General features: G+C 35.9%; 1 protein-coding gene across 1 annotated transcript in view; it reads left to right on the forward strand.

Annotated features, from left to right (window-relative positions):
• SYNDIG1 (synapse differentiation inducing 1) overlaps positions 1-25,503 on the forward strand; it is a 191,107-nt gene that overhangs the window by 52,090 nt on the left and 113,514 nt on the right. The window contains exon 2 of the mRNA XM_044660761.1: positions 7,830-7,967. Within this exon, the coding sequence (XP_044516696.1) occupies positions 7,830-7,967 (138 nt within the window). The remainder of the gene's footprint in view (positions 1-7,829; positions 7,968-25,503) is intronic.

Consider the following 25,503-nt stretch of genomic DNA (forward strand, 5'->3'; position numbering starts at 1 on the left):
TATTTTATCGAATACTTTCTTTGTTCAAGAAAATGGGAAGCTCTGGCTGGCTGACTAACTAACCTGAAACATAAAAAGCAAGCAATTAGATATGATATATTTTTGCTTTACCAAGCTTTAGATTTGGCCCCAAGTGATCCACTTATAATAATATGGGACATTGTCAGTTTTATCTCCTAAATTTAAGTGGAGCATACCTGGCTGAGAGCCTAGATAAGCAGGAAACGTAAAAAGACTATTTGCTTCGTCAGTATTCAGTGGTTCATGATATCAATGTTGTAGCTGCTCCTTCTTCCAGTAAAATACATCATAATCCTCTCATCCCGTGCAATTTTACATCTAACCATGTCTTTTGGTAAACATTCTCAATGTACTGTGTGATTTCTTTTATTTGTTTTGTTTTAATTTTGTGTATTTCAATACAGTACTGTCAGTGCTCCTAATTTGTTCCCCTTCCTTATAATTTTAATACAAGACAGGAGAAATTGCTATTGATTTGGAATAAAAGGACATGAGTTCACATCTCAGCTCTGCCATTTATTTTGTCACTTTCTATAAACCACTTAACTTCTTTGGGCCTCAGTTTACTTATATTCAAAATATTTCCAAGGTTTTTTCAAGTTCTTAATCCTATGACAAGACCATCTGATTTTCTGGCTATATGCATCTTCTTAATGATGAAACATATGCCACTTTTCAATTCAGTTCAATATTTATTATGTGTTAGATGAAAGAGATAAAGACAAATAATGAAACAATTCTTACTGTTTGGGCAACTTGAATTTTATTCGTATATTCTTGTATACAATATGTGCACAGCAGACACAAAATAATTTCATAAAGGAAAATCTGAGGTCTTAGAAAAAGTCATTTGAAGGAGATGGTACTTAAGGTTATCCTTGAAGAAGGTTAGTGCCAAACTAACCTTCTATCTTACTATTCCCCTTTCATTTGTTCCCTGATTCCCTGCCATATAACATCAGCAGGAGACTATTGGTATTTTAAAGTGAATTTTGTAGTAGGAAGCAACTTGCAATAATTGAAATTATTATAATATTTCTCAAATCTGTTCTAAACTAAGACTTTTATTCTACCTTGGATCCTCTACTTATTCATTTCTACTGCCTGTCTATAATATTTTTATCACAGTGTGCATGGGAGGATTGTTTATATGATATATTTATATGCATACAAATGTATGTATGTATATTTGTGGATTTAACTGTGTACATATATTGTATGCTACTTTTCAACTAGGTGTTCTCCAAGGTTCCTTGCAGGAATAAAAGTCTTGTCCTATCATTATATTATATGATAATTACATAATAGTATATTATAGTTATGTAATATTATACATATCCATACATAAATATATTTATACATATATGTGTGGATATCTATATCTTTTAAATCTGTCTATTGGATAGTAGATACTCATCCACAACCAACATCACAGTTGAAGCGACTTATCTGGAATATGACATTAATGTCCTCAAGGTCTTACTGCCTCTGGTTTCTCCTTCGTTTAAACCATCTTTCACATTGCTGCCAAAATATGCTACTTTTATTTTCTAATCAGGATAATCCCTTTCTCCCAAATCCCTATCAAACCTATTACTTTGTATGCAAAGTTCAAATTTTTACCTTTCACAATTCGAGGTTACCCTATCTTTCCAATATTCTGGCATATTGATATCATCATCATCATCATCATCATCATCATCATCATCATCATCATCATTTATTTCTAGCATTTATATAGCGTCTACTATGAGCCAGGCTTGGTGCTAAATGATTTAGAAATATGACCTCATTTGATCCTCATAACAACAAGGTGCTTGTTCAATAATTATCCTTATTCCTAATTTAGTTGAGGAAATTGAAGCAAAGGGAAGTTAAGTGACTCGCTGAAGTCACAGAACTAGGATCTGAGGCTCCATTTGTACTCTGATCTTCCTGACTCCAGACCTAGAGCTCTATACACACGTTCTAAAAGATTAGGCTAGGGAAGGGCTGTTACATTCAAGTATAAATAGATCCTTACGGGTCACATACTAGTTTAAAAAACCATAAGCCCAATGTAGACAACCCATGTTATATTATATTTTTATTTATATGTTTAAACATTTCTCAACTACATTTTAATCTCATTTGGGCAACACTCAAGAGTTTTGCAGGCCACAGCTTACACTTCTCAATTGGATGATTTCCATAGACCCTCACAGCAAATAACTGCTTTATAATTTATAAGTTTAGATAATTTTCTAGTGATCTAATTTGATCCCTGGTTTACTCATGCTAATAATTATAAGAAACAGGACTTAAACATAGGTTTTCCTAAATCTAAAATTAACTGCTTATTTTTTGCATATTGTTCATCAATAATGCAAACCTTCATTAGGTGTCAGAGTGGACATGATGTGGTAGAAAGAGTATTATTTGGAATTGAAGAAACTGGATCTGAATCATGGCTCTACTTCATTTTTTTAAACCCTTAACTGCTATCTTAGAATTGATACTCAGTATTGGTCCTAAGGCAGAGAAGAAGTAGAGCATGGCAAATGGGTTATATGACTTGTCTAGGGTCACATAGCTAGGAAGTATCAGAGACTAGATTTGAACCCAGGTCTTCCTGACTTCTGGCTCTTCATCCACTAAGCCACCTAGCCACCCCCCCACTTCATATTATTTTTGTTATCTTGGATGACGGATATAACTTTCTTAATCCTCAGTTTCCTTATGTATAACATTAGGGATTAGACTAGATGACTCATAGTCTTGATTTGCTTGCCTTTTCTTTAGCACTAGATTTATGGTCCTATATCACCCATAGTAGAATGTTGGGGCTATTCATTCTATAGCTCATCTTTGAAAGAAACTTTGGTATTATGGATAAAAGGTATGCTTTGGAGTTGGAAAGACCTGATTCCAAATCTTTCCTCCAACAAATACTATATGACCATAGATAACTCATTTAACTGATAAGGACTCTAGGCAACTCTCAAGGAATAAAAGTTTCAGAGACCATTAACTAGCATTTAATTAATGTCTACTGTGTGCAAGGGACCATGCTAAGTGCTAGTGGCACCCAGAAAAGCAAAAATCAGTCCCCATTCTCCAAGAGCTCATAGTCAAATGAGAGATACTACATGCAAATAACTACCTACAAACAAGATATATAGAGGATAAATTGATGGGAGTCTCAGGAGGAAGACCATAAAATTAAGGAAGACTTCTTGAAAATGGTGGAATTTTGGCAGGAACTCAAAGGAAGGAATTAGAAGACAGAGATGAAGAAGATGAATGTTCTAAGAGTTGTCAGTATGCACTAGTAGAATAATTTCCACTCCAGAAAGTCTCTACACAGAGAAATCTCAAGTCCATAACAACAACAAAATCTAAACAAGAACACAAAGATTAAAAACAAATAAAAGTTACATCTTTAGTTTAATTGTCTCCTTTTACCGATAAATAACAGATAAATCTAGTAATCTTAACTTCAATTTTCCAATCCAATTCAACAGTTACATATTTTAAGATTATGTAGACAGTACATGATTATTCCATGCACAGAAGCTGCTTTCTTTGGAAGAGCTACTGTATGGGAATATACACAGCTGTCTAAATACCCAGAAGCTGTCTGGAAGTCCTGGGTGTTACACATTTTTCATTCACATAAAAGACTGAGGCATTCAGAGATGTGACAAAAAACAGCAATACCACCTGGAAGGTTTAAGGTCTACAAACTTAACAATGAATTATTCATCCCTGTATGTTCTTGAGTTCTTCCTTCTGTGCTAGACATAATGATGGTAATCTTAATTTTATGCTACTGTTTTGAAATGCCATATGGGAAAGGATGTGGCAGAATAGAAAGATTGGAAATTACTCTGACATGAGGTTGACACCTGGGTATTATGTGATTCCTGAAACTGGAAAAATCATAGCATATCCTGAGAGCAGGTACTATATATGTTTGCTCAATAGAAGTAGCTATTTAAACAATTTTAGGTCAAAAATGGGTTCATGGAGCTTCAAAATGTTGATATACAGTTTCTAAAGCATTCAAACTACTTCTGTGGAAAAAAAAGAATATAGTCTATCAATGACTGCATCTTAAACTAGTTACCTGAATAATTATTTTATCTGAGTTATTTACACAAAAAATATTGGGGAGCTTTTAGGGACTCATAATTTATACTTTCAAAAAATAATTGATATTTTAAATCACATGCAGCATAAAAATTAAAAAACAATGACAAGAAGACAGGGTTCTGTTTTATATCAATGGACATAGAATTGCAAAGGATAACTAACACTAACTTACTCACGATATAAGATGATGGATGAGGATTAAAGAGGCAAATTGACTTCCCTAAAATCACAAAGCTAATAAGGATCACAGCAGAATTTAAAGATAGGTCAAATAATTTCACACTCAGTTCGCTCTCTCTCACTCAGGAGCATAAGTGCACATACATACTATTGTTTAAAGAAGGGTTTTCATCACTGTGGCTCTGGCTATTGTGTGTATGTGTTTTGTTGCTGTTGAGTCATTTCAGCAGTATATGACTCTTCATGACCCCATTTGGGGTTTTCTTGGCAAAGATAATGGGCAGATTGCCACTTCCTTCTCCAGCTCATTTCACAGATGAGGAAATCAAAACAAGCAGGGTCAAGTGACTTGTCCAGGATCACACAGCTAGTAAATGTCTAAAGCTGTATTTGAACTCAGATCTTCTTGGCTTCTGTTCTAAATCTCTATCCACTGAATCACCTAACTACTTGATGTTATAGTGTGAGCTTCTCTATTCATTTTACATATGAATCTGGAAACAAAGTGATTTGGGACGAGGTCAGAGAGATATAAATATTGTCCACAGTTTATATATTTCTGTATTATAGTATGGTCTCCTTAGCAAATTACCTACAATTACAATAACTACATCAATGATGATATATTACATTTATCTAAAATTTTATTATTTAGAAAGTGCTATTACATATATCATCATAAGAAGAGGAGGTAGAGGGGGCAGCTAGGTGGCTCAGGGGATTGAGAGCCAGACCCAGAGACAAGAGCTCCTGGGTCCAAATCTGACCTCAGATACTCTGTTGCCTTAGAACAAATACATTGTTTTGTTCTTAGATGGAAGTTAAGTGTTTTTTTTTAAAATAAAATAATAGGTAGACATTCTCCCATTACAGATAATAAAACTAAATATCAGTAAAGTTAAGTGACTTTCCCAAGGTCACACAGTTAATAAATGGCCAAAGTAAGACTTGGTTTCAGGTCTTTGGAGTCCAAATCTGGTTTATTATATACTATAATATCTCATCTTTTTTTATATTCCAAGACCATCTATCCAAACAGCTTGGTTTTCCAAAGATTGGTAGTAGTGTTTATAAGAATGATGCATTTCGAGTCAGCATTTACAGAATACAGGTTGGTAGCCACTGTCAGTTCACAAAGGCCTTTAGGAAGGTAAATTACCTTTTTAAGGGAGGCAGTGGCAAATCTCACAGGAAAATATGCATCAAGTAAGTATTTTTATAAGAAATGAACTTTGTCATAAAATTTGGGCTCCAGTATATCCTCAAATAAAACCTTCCCATATACATACTTCCCAAACTAATCTATAAATCATGGGAAATCATTGGGAATGACAGCAATAAGATACATTTATGTGACAATGTCTAGTACAAAAGCCTTCCATAATTTCTCATCATTATAGTACCACTGAGGTCCTCCGACCTGTATAACCGAATAAAACTTTCATGTGCAGTAATTTTCAGCAAGTAGTGATCTAGTCTGTTTGAAAACCTTCCATGAGTAGACAATTAAGTGACTTATCGGATTGAGAGTCAAGCCAAAAATAGGAGGTCCTGGGTTCAAATTTGACTTCAGACACATCCTCTCTATGTGATCCTGAACAAGTCACCTATTACCCCCCCTCCCCAATTGTGTAGCTGCCTTGGAAACAATTCACAGTATTGATTCTAAAATGTAAAATAAGGGCTAAAAAAAAACCTTCGATGCTAAAAATTTGGATAAGAAGCAATCACTCCTCAAAGAATGGAACTCCTCATCTAAATTTTTTTTCTTAATTTTCATTCTCTAATTCTTACATTATGAAAAAAAATTAATTGAAATAAAATATCTGTAATTAACTTATACTGAATGAGAGTGAAATGTGGGGCAGTCCATAAAATACTAGATTTGAATTTAGGAAGAACTGGATTTAAATCCAGCCTCTGACTTTTTATTAGATATATGTCATTAATGTTTCTGAGTCAGTTTCAGGATATAAATATAATAAATGGGCTAGACTTGATCACCTATACGGTTGTTTCTAGTTCTAACTCTATGATCCAGAGATTAAGTAAGTAATTTGATTAACCAGGCTTGAGAAGAGGATAGAGCACTGGACTTAGAATTGGGAAGACTTATCTTCATGAATTCAAATCATATAGACACACTTATTAGCTAAGTGACCTTGAGAAAGTTATTTAACATTGTTTGCCTCAGTTTCTTGTCTATAAAATAAGCTTAAAAAAGAAATGACAAATCATGCCAAGAAAATCCCAAAATGGGATCATGAAAAATCAGACATGATTGAAACAACTGAACAACAATAAAGTATTTGAAAATCTACCACCCAAACCCCTCACTTGAAAAGACTATTCACCTGAACCCTAAGGATGTTGGCATGACATAAGACTAAAAGAAGACTAAAAGAAGTTGCCCAATACATGAAGGAATAAAGACTAAATCCATTCACTTTGGGATCTGGGGGTATAGCTAGGAGCAACTGGTAAAGTTGTGTGGAGGCAAATTCATACTTGATTTTAGGAAAAGCTTCCAAATCCAGAAAGCTGTCAGTAGGAGAGATATTTGTGGGTATCAGTGGGCTCCCTGTTGCTAAAGCATTTCAAGCAATCCCTGGAGGATTTGTTGTTAGAAGATATAAAAAAATTCTTAGTCAGGTATAGGTTGCATAAAATTACCTCTGGCATCACTCCCAGGTCTGAAATTCTATGATTCTGGGATTCTGAAGAGGTTATAGTCCCATAAAGTTCCAGTGATTCCCATTACTTGCCCTCCCATACTCTGCCATACTGCAGAGCTGATCTTATCACACACTATCCTCCTCCCATGTCCCTACCTTTTCACTGGTGGTTCATGAGACAGTACTGGGTTTGAAGTCAGGAAGAGCTGAATTCAAATCCAGTCTCAGATATTTTCCAGCTTTGAGATTCTAGACAAATCAATTAACCTCTGTTTGCCTCAGTTTCTTCTATTGTAAAATGGAGATAATAATTATATTTTCTTCCCAGAATTGCTTTGAATGTCAAATGAGATAATTAACAAAAAGGTTTTACCACATTTGCCCTCTTACCTCCTCCCCATCACTATTGGCTGTTCCCCATGCATGGAATATGCTTTTTTTTAATACCCCCTTCTTTGTAGCATTGGTCTTTTCCTTTATGATTCAATTCAGGCACCATCTTCTAAATGAAACACTTTCTGATTCATACTATTGCTACTGTCCTCACTTTTAAACTGCTTTATATTTCATTTGCAAGTATCTGTATTTATTAACTTTGTAATTATGCTGTTTGTATTTATATATGCATTTTGTTGACTCCATCATTAAACTCTGCGAGTAGAAATTGTTTCATTCTTTGTATTTGTATTCCCAGCCCCTAGCACAGTGCCTGGCATTTAAAAGGCACTTAATAAATAAATATTTGTTGATTAATATGTTTACTAAGCAGTGTTTTCTCTCTCCTCCATCTTCCTCCCTCTCTTCCCTTTGTGATTCTAGAGTGACTATTCAAGCGACACAGAGAGTGAGGACAACTTTCTGATGATGCCGCCACGAGATCATCTGGGCCTCAGTGTGTTCTCCATGCTCTGCTGCTTCTGGCCTTTGGGCATTGCTGCCTTTTATCTGTCCCATGAGGTAATGTAAAAACACAATCATGATACATCGCTCAATTCTCTTAACTCCCTGCACACACCTGACAAGGTTTTTAGTAGTGTGACCCGAATGACCTCGCTCCTCTTATGTTTGAAGACAAAAAAGATAGGCACTTTTCAGGGGAAAAACCCAGAGAAGAAGACAAAGTGGGTAAGCCAAGGGTGGATGGACTGAGTGCCTAGGAAATATAGTCTGAATTACCTGTTACTCTCCTCAATATCTCAACATCCTTTGCAGTTTTTTTTATACCTCATTTTCTGTCTTCAGATTGATGCTAAATATCAGTTTCAAAGTAGAAAAGTGGTAAGGCTAGGCAGTGGGGGTGAAGTGACTTGCCTAGGTGACACAGCTAGGGAGTGTCTGAAACCAGATTTTGAATCTAGGACCTCCCTCTCTTGGCCTGCCTCTCTCTCCACTGAGCCACCCAGCTGCCCCTGTCCCTTAGTGATTTTTAAAGTTTCCTTTCTTCACTATCTTGTCATTATCCTTTGGGGATATTGCTATAGACAGCAAAGTTTGATGTCTTCATAAATACAACAGAACAATAATTGATGATAATTAAAATATCATTCATTTTGCACCTTAAGATTTGAAAAGTACTTCTCATGTGCTATCTAACTTGATCTAATAACAACATTCCAAGATTAGTGCAATTATCTCCTCCCTTTTTCAGATGAATAAATGAGGACTAAGGGAGACTTTCCCAGTCACAATGATATTAAGTGCCTGAAGCAAGATTTGAATTCATATCTTCCTGACTTCAATTCTAGCCTTCTAAGCATTGGGATACCTAGAGGCATATAGTTTATCAGTAAAAATTAAGTCACCCAGTTGCTGAGAGTGATATTAAAATAGCCTCTTTATTTCTCAACAATTATTCAGACCTACCAGCATGACCTAACTAAGAGGTGCCCTTTAGGCAGTGCACTAGATTACAAGAAAGTTGTGCTTAATGATAGTAAAGGTCAAAAGAAAAGTGGTTCATGCAGGTTAAAAAAGGCAAAGGGAGGGGCACTGGCTGTGGCCAATAATCTCAGATCCATTGGTAATGGGAAGGTCAGAGCTAAGTCATGAAAGGGAAAGAAGTAGGAAAGTTGGTCAGAGGACTAGATCTAAAAGCAAGAAGATCTGGGTTCAAATTTCACCTCTGATGTTTACTAACTATATTAAGCTGAATTAATCCCTTGATCTTTTTAAAGCCTCATTTTCTTCATCTGTAAAATAAGGGAAATAATAGTACCTACCTCATTGGATAGCTATTAAGTATTACATGCCTTAAGGTGCTATGAAATGGTAGCTATTATAAAATATTCCCTTACCTGTCACTGAAAGATCAAAGAATCACTTGAGGGTAATGACATCTCTATAGGTCAGTGGCTTTCTTTTTAATGGATAGCTAACTTTCTATGCTAATTAAGTGCTCTTTGCTTGTTAGATGGAGATGACTCCAGCCCTAGCCATCTAACTTTTTCTTCTAATTGTGTAGCAAGTCTCCATAGTTGTATGTCTCTTCTTAGTCTTCTAAATTTTCTTTTTGTTTATTGGCTCATAATGATGCAGGTAGCTGGTAGGAGAGCAGGCTTGAAGTGTTTAGCTAGCATTCTTCTTCCTGTAGTTCCCTGCAATTTCTAGGTTAAGTTGTCCCCCTTCTAAAGATTAATGCCTCTTTAGCAAGGGGAGGGAACATTCTAACCCGATTTAAAGAGAAATTTTTCAGGGCAAAACAACAGCATATTGCACACAATATATTAACCATCCATCTCCAGAGCTAGAATTGTATTTTATCTCAAGGAGGGAAAGCAATGGTTAATGAGACACATTAGGATTTGGGGAGCCTTGGTAGTAGAAGTTGATATGGAGAGGTCAGTGATTTACTTGATTTACTTTTTATTTCATGTCCACGGCTTCATGTCCATTCCTCTTATCCATTCCAGATGGTCCATCCCTATCAATCGGTTAGAGATATAGGAATGCTGAAAACTTTCCTTTGCATATGCTCTTAACATAGCTGACAGTGGCAAACAGGGACAAGTCTGGCTAGGACTCCCAAAGGATTTCTTTTTGGCGGGGAAAAATTTAGGGGTAGTCTGAGAAATTAAAAACTAACACTCATAACAAAACAGGTACAAAATATTCTCACAAAAAAAGAGCAAGGAAATGCAACTGCCTGTCCTTAAACCAGCAGCCATATCCCCTCACTTGCTTAAATTACATTTCAGAACCTGGATTAGGTTGCCAAGATGCTCCAAGGAATAGTGTAATGTGGCAGCATAAAAAATGGCAAAAATGGGTTGATGAATAACTTTACAAGGATTTTGAATCATTTTAGATGCAAATGGAAGTGTATTCAGTGATACTTTAAATCAAACAGGATTTGGTGGTTTGTAAACCAAATACAATGCAGATGGATTTTCCAATTACAACGGACCAGTGGTGAGATATAAACCAAAAGAAGCTGGTGGACTAGAGGATTCTTATTCAGATATTGGTCAGAAGTGAGACACTGATGCCCTTTCTAACTCTAAGACTGGGTTTCAATGATTCTACACATGTTTTTACAATACTCAGAGTCTAACAAAAATCTATCCTTTCTTAGGGCTAGCCTCTATCCATGTTCCCCTAAGGTGTGTACAAAATAGTATGAAGTCTTTAAACTAATAAAAGCAATTACTAATCCATGAGCAAAATTTTGGTCAAAAGTCCATGAGTATATTACTAAAAATAGTGCTATACTAGAGAGAATATTTTATTACTGATTATTATTTCATAACAATCTTTGAGGTAGAAGGAATATTTTTTTCTTTTTTTTTTAAACCCTTGTACTTCAGCGTATTGTCTCATAGGTGGAAGATTGGTAAGGGTGGGCAATGGGGGTCAAGTGACTTGCCCAGGGTCACACAGCTGAGAAGTGGCTGAGGCCGGGTTTGAACCTAGGACCTCCTGTCTCTAGGCCTGTAGAAGGAATATTTTTGAGATTTTCAACTTGGAGCATTGTGACTGCTTGCAAAAGTATCTCACAATCTTGAATAATTTCTTTTTGATTGAAGAGCTCTTTCGTTTCTCTTTTAAGTAAATGGATCAAAAAAGTGTGTGTGTGTGTATGTGAATTGTTTCTTTTATATAGTGATATTACTTATCTATTTAAAAATCTTCAGTGGAACTCTATTGCCTACCGAGTCAAATTGAAAATCCTTTGGCTAACATTTAAGACATTTCATAATTGTTCCTACCAATCCTACCTTTCCATCTTGATTTTATGTTGTCCTCCAATCACTCAACACAAAAGAAAAACTTCCAAAGGGATACTATCTATTTTTCTATTTAGTATTTAAGTAGCTCTTTGTTACAGCATTCATATTGGTATGCACTATATGTCTATATTTGAAATATTCATATTATTATGAATTATTGTAAAAAAAAGTGGAAAGGACTTATGATTTCATCATTTTAGAAAAACTCTTAAGATGGGAAACTACTGCCATCTAGTTAGACCAGGGCAAATCCTTTGGACATGGTTGAATAACATTGGTGGTGAATGACTATGTTGGTGTCATACTAGATAGTGTCAAAGACAAGGTTGGAACCCAAGTCCTACTGACTCTATTCCAGCACTTTCTATTATATCAGGTTGCTTTTCATTATTTATAATTAAGACACGAGGTTATAATGCTTTTATAAATATAGCTTTTTGCCTGCCCTAGAAATCAGTAGGTCGGTTCAAATCTGGTCTCAGATACTTCCTAGCTGAGTAAACCTGGGCAAGTTACTTAAGCCCCATTGCCTAGCCCTTCCCACTCTTTTGCCATGGAACAAATATATGATTATTCATTCTAAAATGGAACGTAAGGGTTAAAAAAAAGAATGTAGCCTTTTGAGATTTTTGTCATAATGAAGTTTTAATTTCAACACATGAATATTTAGGCTTAAAGCTACTATGTTACATGAAGCTTAACACCTTACATGTTTGGATGGATTTTAATTTTGTCTGAATATGAGTCATTTTTAAAGATAAACATGTAATCATTTTATATGTCTATGATACATAAACTTTATAAATTTTAAAATATAGGTCCACTAAAATGATACAAGTCATCTTTCAGTTCCATTTATTATTTTGTTCAACAACATTCTCCAGGGCACTACATTAATGTCATTATGGTATAACAGAAATGTGCTGCGCATAGAAGTTTGGTCATTGTTTGTCATAGAAAAAAAATCTCTGAACATGCGTCATTTCTATGGGAATATTCATCTTATTTCCAAACACAGAAATGCATATGTTTACCAGGCTTACTCTTTTCATAGTCCATAAGGACTTTCTTAGATATGTTATATCTGCAGTGTGAGGCAGTGAAGTATTTGTAGAGTTTTAGTTCAGGTTTCATGTTATGTTTATTTTGTTCCTGGCATTGATGAATGAATTGCAGAGCCAAATTCTCTGGGAAATGATTTGATGGGAAGGGGATCTCCGTTAAGGGACAATGTGCATCATACTAAGAAAAATATCTAGATTATCTAGTGGTGCAGTGGTCAGAGCACTGGAATTTAAGTATAGAGATCTGAGTTCAAATTTGACCTTAGACACATTGACTTGTGTAACCCTGGTCAAAGAAGTGAATCTCTCTGTATCTTAGTTTCCTCATCTGCATTATTATTATATATATATTGATATATATGATATAATTATGTCATCTACTTCATAAGTTTATTGTGAAGATAAAATGAAGTGATTTTTAAAAGCTCTTTGTAAACTTTAAAACACTATATAACTACTAGGAATTGCAGTTATTTTTGTTAATATTAATTATTATTGAAACATTCATCTAAATTAATTTTGATCTAACATAATTAAATAGTCTGAAGCTGGATATCCCCTAGAGTGGAGTAAGGCATAGCTTGTGACTTGTAAAATACTCATTGGCTGATTCAATTATTTTATTCTCTGCTTCTGCCTCTGCTCCAGAGTTGATCCTGGAGGTATTCCCTGGTGAGAGCAAGTGAAAGAGTTACTTTGGTAAAAGGAATGCCCACACTGATAAAATGTTCGAGTCTTCCCATATGTAGCAAATGACTGTCTTTTAATAAAACAATCCAGAGAAGACAAGATCACACTGTAGTTGCCAAATCATGTCATCACTCTACTTTAGAAGAACCTTAAGAACTATCTAATTCATTCCATGCCCAAAATGAACTCTGCTAATAATATACTTGTCAAATGATAAACCAGACTCTATTCAGAATCAACTTGATGACACAGTGGAAAAAACCTGGAACCAGGAAGAATTGACTTCCCATCAAGCCTCAGAAACTTACTGGCCATGTAAGCATGGGCAACTCATCTCCCTCAGTTTTTTCAACTGTGAAATTAGGATTTGTTTAATTCCTGCCCTCTTAGAATCAACTTATGTGTTACCTCTACCATAATGCCTTTTCATTACCCTCCATGTCATAATGATCATCTTCCTCAGACTCTAGTGAAGAATTTGTTTTATCCACTTTCTATATATTCATCATTTAAAACTGTCTTTATAGTTAATCCACTTGTGTCTTATCCTCTACTGGATTGTAGATTCTCTAGGAGGCTGATATATAGATGTGTCTAGTTTTCAATGGGATTTCCATTCTGATTCTTGCTGAACCACTCATCTTTATTGTTGCAGTTGTCTACCAAAATTATGACAGAAATTGACCATTTGGCATCACACATGATCAGAACAACTAAAATTTTGCCAAGCAAAAATTGGAATCTTTGTAAAAAGAGGAATATAAATTCAGACCTCCAAAATCCATCAGTCATTAAAACTATTATATAGTTATCCATTAACCACTGTTGGGATGAGCCTATATTCCAATCAATCTGTTCTTTGGTACTTATTTGGAGAATAAGCCTTATCTAAACTATGTATCTTTGCTAGAATAATGTTCTGCATGTTATAAACACTTACTGGATTCAATTAAAGTACAGTGGAAACAATCTACTTACTAATCTTTCATACTCACAACCAGTATCTTCTTACTTTAAAAGGAAATTCCATAAATACATGAACCCTACTTTACTAAATTCTTAATTTTAGCATGGAGGTGACCCTGAGTTGCTAAGGCTGTGCCAGCAGAATGTAAGTCGTGGTGGATATTGATTTTAAAGTCTTCCAATGAAGGTCTGGTGATGGATGGTACCAGTCTAAGTATGGAGAAACTCATCACAAGAGGGTCGACCGTTATGGAAGAAAAGAATATAGCAACTCATCAAAACATCTACTTGTGCCTAGGAAAAAGTTGAGAGTTACTTTGGTAAAAGGAATGCCCACACTGACAAAATCATGGGTTTTCTCAAACACTGAGATGAACACTTTGAAAATAGTAATATTTATGTATCATTTCCCCCCACATATCCACACTAAATACATCGTTTAAATCTCAACATAATTCTATGAGGTAGAGAGTATATTCCTCTTTTATAGATGAGAAAACTGAGTTTTTGAGTATTGAAGGAACTTGCCATGGTCACACAGTTTGGTAGTAGTATGGTCCTGAAAACCAGGACATCCAAATTCTGGTACTATGCTGCTGAAATTTGTTAGTACCATTCTTTCTGTGAGGAATTAAGATGATTGTTGTGGTATAATATGGACAGAATTTGAACTGGTGTCCCAAGTCCAGCTCCATGAATTATTAATCCTGTTCTTAGTCTGATCTGCTGGACAAAACTCAAAAATGATAGACTATTAGAAAATGAACTGACAAATGGTCCTTTCTTTGTTTGTACTTTTGTGATTGTTAATATTTTCCCAGTGATCTCAGCTCCTGGTTCTTGCTATTAAAGGCCAGATAAGCAACTCAGTTCTGACTCACTGATGTTCCATTCTATTGAGAGTTTAAAGCTTATGACTTCACTTCTACTAAATTGCAAGCTTAAAGATATACATCATGACATATTAAACTGAGTGCTGGACTAGATGTGAGGAAGCACTCTAGGTTCATATCCTGCTTCTTAACACATATAACTACGAGAGTACAGGAGAGTTGTTTCAATAGTTGTTGTTTTGGTTTAGTTTTTTCCTTACTAGAGATCTTTCCATCATCTGTAAAAGGAAGACGATAGTAGTTATAAGGTTTGTCTCATAGAATTGGTATGAAATTGAAATGAGATAATATATGCAAAACACTTTGCACACCATAAAGATGTTATTACTATTTCATATTATTATCCCCAGTGCCTGCAGATTTGCTTGTCCATGGTAGATACTTAAATATTTCTTAAGTTAAATTGAATGACAAATACAGGTTAGAACATTCATACTCTCTATTACAAATCCTCCGTTATGGTCCCACTTTACTGATAAGAAAATTGAGGTACTTTCCAGAAGCCACTCAAAAGAGGTTTTAAATCAAATTAAGTGATAGGTATTGGTGTATTATATTGTGATTTGTAAATTTTTTTACTAAATTCGACTTTTTCAATAGAATAGCAGAACAAATTAGAACTTAGTCTATTTGATAAAATTGTTGTGTGGATACTGTCTGCCTACAGAAACTCTCTATATTTAAATATTTAATGTTCCTTGATTTAATTCCATATCATAGGAGGCACTTCTCAAATGCTACTTTCTTTCATTAACTGCAAATTATCATTATAATTAAATGAGAAAAAGTATGTTAGAAGCAGATTATACCTTATCTGAATTCTGCCTGGCATGTGAATTATGTAAACTGGAGGGGAAAAAATCTATTTGTAGTAGTAAGAAAACCAAGAATTCATCTGAAGACACTGAAACAAGTCAAGATGTTACAATAAAAATTTATATTTATTTTACATTATAGTAGGTCAATACAAACCTTTTCTCATAAAATGGAAGGGTTCTGCCTTGTGTAAACTGATCATATTTGTAAAAACTTGTTGAAGGCTTTAAGCAAAAACAAAGGATCTTCAAAGTTGAGAGTTGGCTTCTAAAATAATACTAAGGAAAAAGAAGAAGCTTGCATTCCAAATGAAACATAGCCACCAAATCCCATTTTAAGCCATGTGGAGTTCTGACCATTTCCCTTTTCATATTCCTGTATATATATATAATTTATTTATTTTTAAATAAATTTTGAATTAAGAATTCTCTTCCTCCCTTTAGCCCTTCCCCAACCCATTGAGAAGGCAAAATATATGGAAATTATATGATTATATATTATATCATATGTTATATATATATGTATCACATGCATAATATCAGTCAAGCAAAATAAATTTTATATTACCCATGCTGCAAAAATTAAAGAAAGAAAGATTTAAAAATTTAAAAAAAGAATTATGCTTCAATCTTCCCTGACTCCATCAGTTCTCTCTCTAGAGGTGGATAGCATAATTCCTCATAAGTAATCAGACCCATCCTAATGAAATTGAGATATATTATCACAGTTGAGAAGATGAATATAAGCATCACAGTTACAAATAATGAATAATAAGGACAATACTGGTTAAAGAGAAGATGGGACACCACTTAGTAGCCTACTACTCTTTAATAGTCAATTATATATTCATGAGCTCTCAGAATTAAATTATTAGAAACAACCTTAGAAATCATCAGGTCTGCCTCACAGTTGATTGGATTTCCTTCACAGCATTCTTGGTAAGTCTTTTTTTCAAGACTTCCAAAGACATGGAACCCACAAATGAATCAATGCATCTCTTTCTTTTTAGTTTTTGTTGCAAGGTCATCTCATATTTCTCATTATTCCATCTGTGTATATCTTATTTTCCCAACTATTTTGCATGTCCTTTGAGTTTCCCTTGCCTTTTCTTCCTGCCCTACACATTCACTGACAAAGTAAAATGTCCACAAGGTATATTTTATGAGATATTTCACATTTTGTTCTATTTTTTTCATTCCTTTGGTTTTGTTTTCTTGATATCTCAGAAGTCATTAGCTTCTAGTTGCCCAGTTCTAATTTTTAAGCAATGTTTTTTTTCTGTCAGTTTTTGAGCCTCCTCTTTTATTTGGTCTGTTTCTTCTTGCATTGCTTTAATTTCTCTTCCCCATTTTTCATCAGTCCCTCTTAATTGATTTTTGAAATTCTTCTTGAACTCTTCCAGAATCAGAGACAAATTCATGTTTTCCTTTGAATCTTTCCATGTGTTTGCATTGCTTTCACTGTTCCCTTCTGTGTTTGTGCCTTGTTTTGTCTCTAAAAATTTTCTATGGTTAAGTTTTGTTTTGTTTTTTGGCTCATTTTACCAGCCTTTTTCTTGACTTTCACTTTTATTTAAAAGGTAGGCTCTGTTCTCCTCTTAAACTTCAGTTCTTCCTTGATGCTACCCTTAGCCTTATTGCTGGGTCTGTAAAAGTTTCAGTTCTTTCAAGGTGATAGGATGGCTTCTGGGCTAGAAGCTCTGAGAACCACCTCCCCTTGCTGATTCAATCACCCACTAAAACTGCTGGTGGTTCAAATTCTAGCCTCAGGCTTGGGCAGGGTTGGAGGGTGCCTTTGGTCTCACCCTGGGCTTGATTAGGTCAGGCACATTCTAGACCTGCCTAGATCTTTGACAAGGGCCAGTCCCTGGGGACTGTCTTCACCAGGGATGGGGATGGGGGTGGTATGCACAGCTCTGAGTCTATACTGACCTGAAGTGCCACACAGATTTCCCCAAACTGAGATTAAGGTCCTCATCATAAGCCTGGACTGGGATTCCTGGCCTCTTTCTGGGCCCACACAGATCAAGTGGGTAGGACAGATTGCCCCTGGCTAGAATTCTGGACCTTACTGCCAGTGGTTTGCTTGGAACTTTAAGGGGGGCAAGGTCTGAGGGTCTCAATGTTGGCTTGGGCCCAAGTTCATAACCTGGAACAGCAGAAGTGGGATGGATAGGGCTCGCTGTGGCTTGCTCCTCACTCCCTGGTTGTAGCCTCCTGCTGACTGTGCTCTCCTCTCACCCCAGTGACCCAGACACTCTCTGCCTCCTTTTCAAGTTTCCCTTTGAATTAAAGTAGATTCACTCCATCTCCTTATTGGTTCTTTCACTCCAGTATTCATTTTGTGGCATTATTTTAGTGCTTGGAGAGGATTCTCATGGTGGTTTCAAGATTCCCTGCTTCTGCTCCACCATTGTGGCTCTGCCTCCCGCAATGCATGCTTTTAATAAATTCTTGGTGAGTATTTTCTCTCCTGTGCAGTATTTGAAAAATTCCTACACAAATAGGGTTATAACACATAACCAACCAAGAATTGTGTGACAGAAGTGGTGTGATGGGAAAATATGTACCCTATCAAGTCATTTGATGAGAATAGGGGTAGCCGATAGGCTGTCTGAATGTTCCATGGCCATTTATCTATACATTATCAAGAGTGCTAAAAAGAGCCCCGCCACCCCAGGATGTCTGATGCCCCCCCCTACAGAATTTATGGGAGAGTATAGACAAGAGTCACATGGAGTGACAAGATACAACCAAGTCCTCATCTGGATAATTGGAAGGTCTATCCACCTTAGAAACATAAACTCATCACAGGATAAGGTATACAGACAGGAAGCTATTATATAAATTATATTAATCTAGTTTTGCATTATAATGGAATCTCTCATAATTTCTCTCAGGAGGGAAAATATTTCCTTCACTTTTCAGGCTCCATTAAATCTTGGTATGGTTAAGGTACTGGATATCAGGCGGGACTGTCAAATAGGATAATGTTCCATAGCAATATTTTCTTCCTAAGTTTTCCTTTCTCCATTGGAATAACAGAATGAATCAAATGCAGTCCACGCTTCCCCCTTCCCTCTGAGTCAGTTTCATATTTGCCAAATTTCTCTGATAAGGGTGGGAGGGGGATTTGGGGAAGAGGAGGGGCATAATTATAGATTTTTTCAAGTGTGAAAAACCTGCCACTCACCCAACTCCAGTAGCACAAATGAGCGATATGTCAGTTGTTCCGAATGGAGACAAACATGTGCACCCACCATCATTACCCAGGCTGCTCATGATTAATTGGCTGGAATGGGTGAGCAAGATGCTTGTCAGTGCCCACACTCCTGCACTGGCATGGCAGCTAGCTAGCGCACGCTTCTGTACCCTCCCAGAAGAGTTAAGGTTTCCTAAGCAAGGACGGTTTCCCCCCAGGCTCCTAAACAAAGAGCCCCGCTTCTTTCGCACTAAGTTTCTCCAGCCCTGTGAGCTGAGACTGCAGAGAGCCTGAACATTAATGAGGAAACAAGCTCAAAGCCCACGCAGCCTGGCCGGGGCTCAGGAACTTGCCCTCACGTTTCAGGCTTGTGAGATGAGGTTGAACAAATTGTTTTTCTCTGATAACAAACATGGAGCTGGTAAAAACAATCTGTGAAAAGTCAGAGGCCGGTTGTGCGAAAAGTGTTTATTCCCGGCTCAGTATTAAAAGCTCAAGAGAAGAGAATCCTTTGTTGGAGTTGGGGGGCTGGACCGTATTCATGTTGGTCAGGGTCTCCTTCAGCAGCCCACCCTTCAGTTTCTTGTGGTACACAAGCTATACTGATAGCCTCTAAGTCCTTTGGGTGCTGACTCTCGGGATATCCCTGCACCAGATGTTCCTAACCTTTTCTGTGTCATGGACTTTTTTGACCATCTAGCGAATCCTATGGCTCCCCTTTGAAAATAAGGATCACTGACTACATTTATAGAGGAAGGAAATATACATTTAATTGAAAGGTTAGTGAAAATAAAGCTGTATTTTTTTCAGATCCAAGTTCAAGAACCCCAGTTTAAAAATCATTACCTTCCAGTGATGGGCAAACTACAGCCCAAGGGCCAGATGTAGCCCCCTAAAATGTTCTGTCCGCCCTTGGACATTATTTCTAATCTGACAAATACAATGAGTAGGACACAATACAATGAACCTTCGAAAGAGTTGCCTTAGAAACAGACTGACAGATGAGCATTTTCTTTCCTTTAAACACCTCTTTAAAAAGTTTGCCCATCACTGGGACAGTCTGTGCCTCTTCCCATTTCCTCTTCCTCCTCATAGGCTCCAGTCTCACCCTATGGCCTTCACTCCTGATTCCTTCTTCCAGACCACCTTGAAAGCTCCCTTTGAACCCTCCAACCCTTCAACCCTCCATTTAAGATCTGTGGGCTCCCAGATCTCCGTCCCCTATTTGGAGCTCACTAGCATCTTTCTTGAAGAGATATGACTGCCATGCTTTGGTGTATATTCCTTCATTTGTGTATGCATAAAGTCCTAATCTGTGAAAGAGAAATAAAAGTCTGTCATTGCTAATTTTTCAGATTTTCTGATATCATGAAGTTAAGTAAAGTGATTTGCTTTGTTTTTTTTTTTCCCCTAATGGCTTAAGACATAATTCTTCTTAATGGGAATTTCATTAGCACCACAAACAGACAAAAATATTCTCCACTGGAATGCTAGAAGTGGACCAGGGATTCCCTAAGGATTATAAGGTCATCTAGATCAGTATTGTCAAACTCAAACAGAAATAGATCCCATATTGACTTGGAACATCACAAATTAACATTATCTTGATACATGCATAACCCAGTGGAATTGCTCATCAGTTAAGGAAGGGGCAGGGAGGAGAGGAGGGAAAGAACATGAATCATGGAAAAATATTCTTAATTAATTAAGAAATAACATTATATGCATTTGTTTGTATTTTAATTCATTAAACATTTCCAAGTTGTAGTTTATCTAGTTCAGGTTGCACCTGGAAACTTTGCTGGCTTCTCGGCCTACAGTTCAGTTTGATATGTCTCCTCTAGATGCTCATTTGCAGACAACATTATGCTAATTGCTTAAACTGATTGCAATTCAATGCAAAAAAAATTGGCTGTATTCTTCTCTGAGAGATGTTAATTGAGGAATATAAATGTATATATTATTGTTAAAGCATCTGTATGATATCAACCTAATATTCAGATGGAGCTCTGATTTCATTGTTTTGGAGCTCCTTTCAGTAATGTAGATGGCAACCCAACCACCATACCTTCCACCATCAATACTATTCTTGTCCATGTCCTCTTCTACATTCATTACATAGGATTTATGAAAGTGATTGAAGTCATTCTTGCTTTTTGTTGATATTATGGGGATACCAGTGGATGCTATCCCCTTTTTGTATTTGGCAAGTTTATCTTTCCTTTATATCATTAAATTCCTGGATGAACTATTTGAACCCTCTTCTTCCTTTAAGGTCCTTATTGGTTATATGTTGCTACACTGTCACAGACTATCACACTCAATTTTCCTTTCAGTGATATTCTTTTAAAAATTCTTTAGAGACATATATTTTATGTTTGGTGCGAGATGGCAATGTTGGTAGAATACTAATATTAAAAAGACAGAAACTGAATTTCTAAGTAGCTCAATGAATTGAGAGCCAAGTCAAAAAATCAGAGATCATGGGTTCAAATCTGGCCTCAGATACTTCCTAGCAATGTGATCCTAGGCAAGTCACTTGTCCAATTCTTACTGCTCTTTTGCCTTGGAACAAATCCACAGTATTAATTCTAAGACAGAAGATGAGTTGTTTTTTGTTTTGTTTTTTTTTAATTTTTAATTTTGAATATTTTCCCATGGTTACATAATTCATGTTCTTTCCCTTCCCCCCCAAACAGTAACCCCACCAGCCAATGCACAATTCCCTGGGTTTTACATGTATCATTGATTAAGACCTAATTCCATATTATTGATAGTTGAAGTAGAGTGATCGTTTAGCATCTACATCCCCAATAATATCCCCATCAGCCCATGTGTTCAAGCAGTTGTTTTTCTTCTGTGTTCCACAGTTCTTCCTCTGAATATGTTTCTTTCTCATAAGTCCCTGAGCCTTGCTCTGGATCCTTGCATTGCTGCTAGTAGAGAAGTTTCATTATGTTCAATTGTATCACAGTGTATCAGTCTCTGTATATAACATTCTCCTGGATCTGCTCCTTTCACTCTGCATCAATTCCTGGAGGTCTTTCCATTTCACATGGAATTCCTCCGGTTCATTATTCCTTTGCGCACAACATTATTCCATCACCAACAGATACCACAATTTGTTCAGCCATTCCTCAATTGAAGGGAATTCCCTCATTTTCCAATGTTTTGCCACCACCAAGAGAACAGCTATAAATATTTTTGAACAAATCTTTTTCCCTATGATCTCTTTGGAGTACAAACCCAGTAATGGTATAGCTGGATCAAAAGGAAGGCACTCTTTTAGTGCTCTGTGGGCATAGTTCCAAATTGCCATCCAGAATGGTTGGATCAGTTCAGAACTCCACCAGGATTGCATTAATATCCCAATTTTGTTACATTCCCTTCAACATTCATTACTCTCCCCTGCTGTTATTTCAGCTAATCCGCTAGGTGTGAGGTGGTACCTCAGACTTCTGATTTGCATTTCTCTAATTATTTCTCTAATTATTAGAGATTTGGAACACTTTCTCATGTGCTTATTGATAGTTTTGATTTCTTTATCTGAAAATTATCTATTCATGCCCCTTGCCCATTTATCAATTGGGGAATGGCTTGATTTTTTTATACATTTGATTTAGCTCCTAATATATTTGAATAATTAGACCTTTGTCAGAGTTATTTGTTATAAAGATTTTTTTCTCCCAATTTGTTGCTTCCCTTCTAATTTTGGTAGTATTGGTTTTGTTTGTACAAAACCTTTTTAATTTAAAGTAATCAAAATTATTTATTTTACATTTTGTAATTTTTTTCTAACTCTTTCTTAGTTTTAAAATCTTTCCTTTCCCAGAGATCTGACAAGTATACTATTCTGTGCTCACCTAATTTATTTATAGTTTTCTTCTTATATTCAAGTCTTTCACCCATTCTGAATTTGTCTATTATAGGTTTTGAGATGTTGATCAAGACCCAATCTCTCCTATATTGTTTTCAATTTTCCCAGCAGTTTTTGTCAAATAGTAGGTTTTTGTCCTAAAAGCTAGTTTCTTTAGGTTGATCATAGACTGTCTTGCTGAATTTACTTACCCCAAGTCTATTCTACTGATCTTCCATTCTGTCTCTTTGCCAGTACCATATTGTTTTGATGATACTGCTTTATAATACAGTTTAAGGTCTGGTACAGCTAGGCCACCTTCCTTCATATTCATTTTCAATATTTTCCTTCATATTCTTGGTCTTTATTTCTTCCAAATGAACTTTGTTATAGATTTTTCTAATTCAATAAAAAAGTTTTTTGGTAGTTTGATAGGTATAGCACTAAATAGGTAAATTAATTTGGGTAGGATGGTCATTTTTATTGTTAGCTCATCCTACCCATAAGCAATCAATGTTTTTCCAATTGTTTAGATCTAATTTTAAATGTGTGGAAAGTGTTTTGTAGTTGTGTTCATATAATTCCTGTGTTTGACTTGGCAGATAGATTCCTAAGGATTTTATATTGTCTAAGGGGATATTAAATGGAATTACTCAATGCTGAGATGTGTTGGAAATATATAGAAATGCTGAAGACTTATGTGTATTAATTTTGTATCCTGCAACTTATTTATTAATTCAATAGTTCTTTTACTTTTGATTTTGTTAATTTCTCCTTTGATTTTTAGTATTTCTAATTTAGTTTTCATCTGGGGATTTTTAAATTGTTCACTTTTTCATTTTTTAAGTTGTATGCCCAATTAATTTACCTCTGCCCTCTATAATTTGTTAATATATGCCCTCAAGGATATAAATTTCCCCTGAGGTACTGGTTTGGCTGTATCCCATAAGTTTTGGTAAGATGTCATATCATTGTCATTCTCTTCAATGAAATTATTAATTTTTTCTATGATTTGTTCTTTAATTGATTTTGGAGAATCATATTACTTAATTTCCAATTAATTTTTTACTTGCCTATCCATGTACCCTTAACTAGTTATTATTTTTATTGCATTATGATATGAAAAGGATACATTTGTTATTTATTCTCTTTTGCATTTGTTTGCTGTGTTAGTTAAAGTCACTTGGGGTTCTGTTTGGAAATATTGAGCCTCAAGATATGTAGTATATTCCAAACTTCCTGTGGACATGTGGGGAACTTTGAGACTACATTTACCATGATCCAATGGGTTTCCAGTTTCTGATGTCAGGGATGATGTCAAAGAACGGGAACCAACGTATAGGATAGCGCAGCTTAAATTCTGAGGGCAGGCTTGAGACAGTCTTTTTTGGCTATGTAGTGAGGATGGTCACAGGCAGTAACTTTGAAGAGCTTTTACGAGGCAAGTGGTCTTACATATGTTTTTTTTTATTATTAACATGGCCATGGCAATTAAAATAATATTTTCTCTCATAATATCAGCCTTTATCATTTTTATTCTTTACATTGCCTTGTTTCTACCCATGCCCTAGTACATGGTCAATCTTTGTGTATGTACCATGGGCTGCTGAAAAAAAGGTATTTTCCTTTTTGTCCATATTTATTTTTCTCCATGTATCTATTAACTCTAATTTTTCTAGGATTCTATTCACCTCTCTTAACTCTTTCTTATTTATTGTTTGGTTTTATTTTTCTAGATCTGATAGAGGAACAGTTAGGTCTCCCACTACTATTGTTTTACTATTTCCTCCTGGATCTCTGCCAGTCTCTTCCTTAGAAATTTGGATGCTATACCATTTGGTGCATACATGTTGAGTACTGTTATTTCCTCATTGTCTATGCTGCCTTTTATCAGGTTGTAGTTACCTTCCTTATCTATTTTAACCTTATCTATTTTTACTTTGGCTTTGTTAGAAATCATGATTGCCACTCCTGTCTTCTTTTTCTCAATTGAACCCCAATAGATTTTGCTCCAGCCATTGATCTTAACCCTGTGTATGTCCACCTGACTCATGTGTGTTTCTTGTAGACAACATATGGTAGGATTTTGTTTTCTAATCCACTCTGTTATTTGCTTCCCTTTTATGGGCGAGTTCATCCCATTCACATTCAGAGTTATAATTATCACCTGTGTTTTCTCCAACATTTTGATTCACTCTCCAAGTTTTACTCTTTCTTCCTTCACTATTTCTTTTTTTTTTAAACCCTGGAACTTCAGTGCATTGTCTCATAGGTGGAAGATTGGTAAGGGTGGGCAATGGGGGTCAAGTGACTTGCCCAGGGTCACACAGCTGGGAAGTGGCTGAGGCCAGGTTTGAACCTAGGACCTCCCGTCTCTAGGCCTGACTCTCACTCCACTGAGCTACCCAGCTGCCCCCTTCACTATTTCTTTTTAAACCAGTGGTTTGTTTTAAATTGTTCCTCCCTTATCCCCTCCCTTAGTTTACTTCCCTTTCTGCCCACTCCCTTTTTGTTCCCCTCTTATTATTTTTTAAGGCCTATAAGATTCTTTCCCCCATCACTTTCCCTCCTTTTTCGAACTCCCCACCCCACTAACCCCCTTGGTTTATTCCTTCTGACTTTCCCCATAGGGTAAGATAGAATTCTATATCCCAATGGATCTAGCTACACTTCCCTCTCAGAATTAATTCTACTGAGAGTTATTCATCCACTCCTCTTCCCATGCACCTCTTTGTGTGGTATAGATTATCCTATTTTTCTTGTTCCTTCAAGTTTCTCTTG

The sequence above is a fragment of the Gracilinanus agilis genome, chromosome 2 (assembly GCF_016433145.1).
Source record: "Gracilinanus agilis isolate LMUSP501 chromosome 2, AgileGrace, whole genome shotgun sequence".
NCBI lineage: Eukaryota > Metazoa > Chordata > Mammalia > Didelphimorphia > Didelphidae > Gracilinanus > Gracilinanus agilis.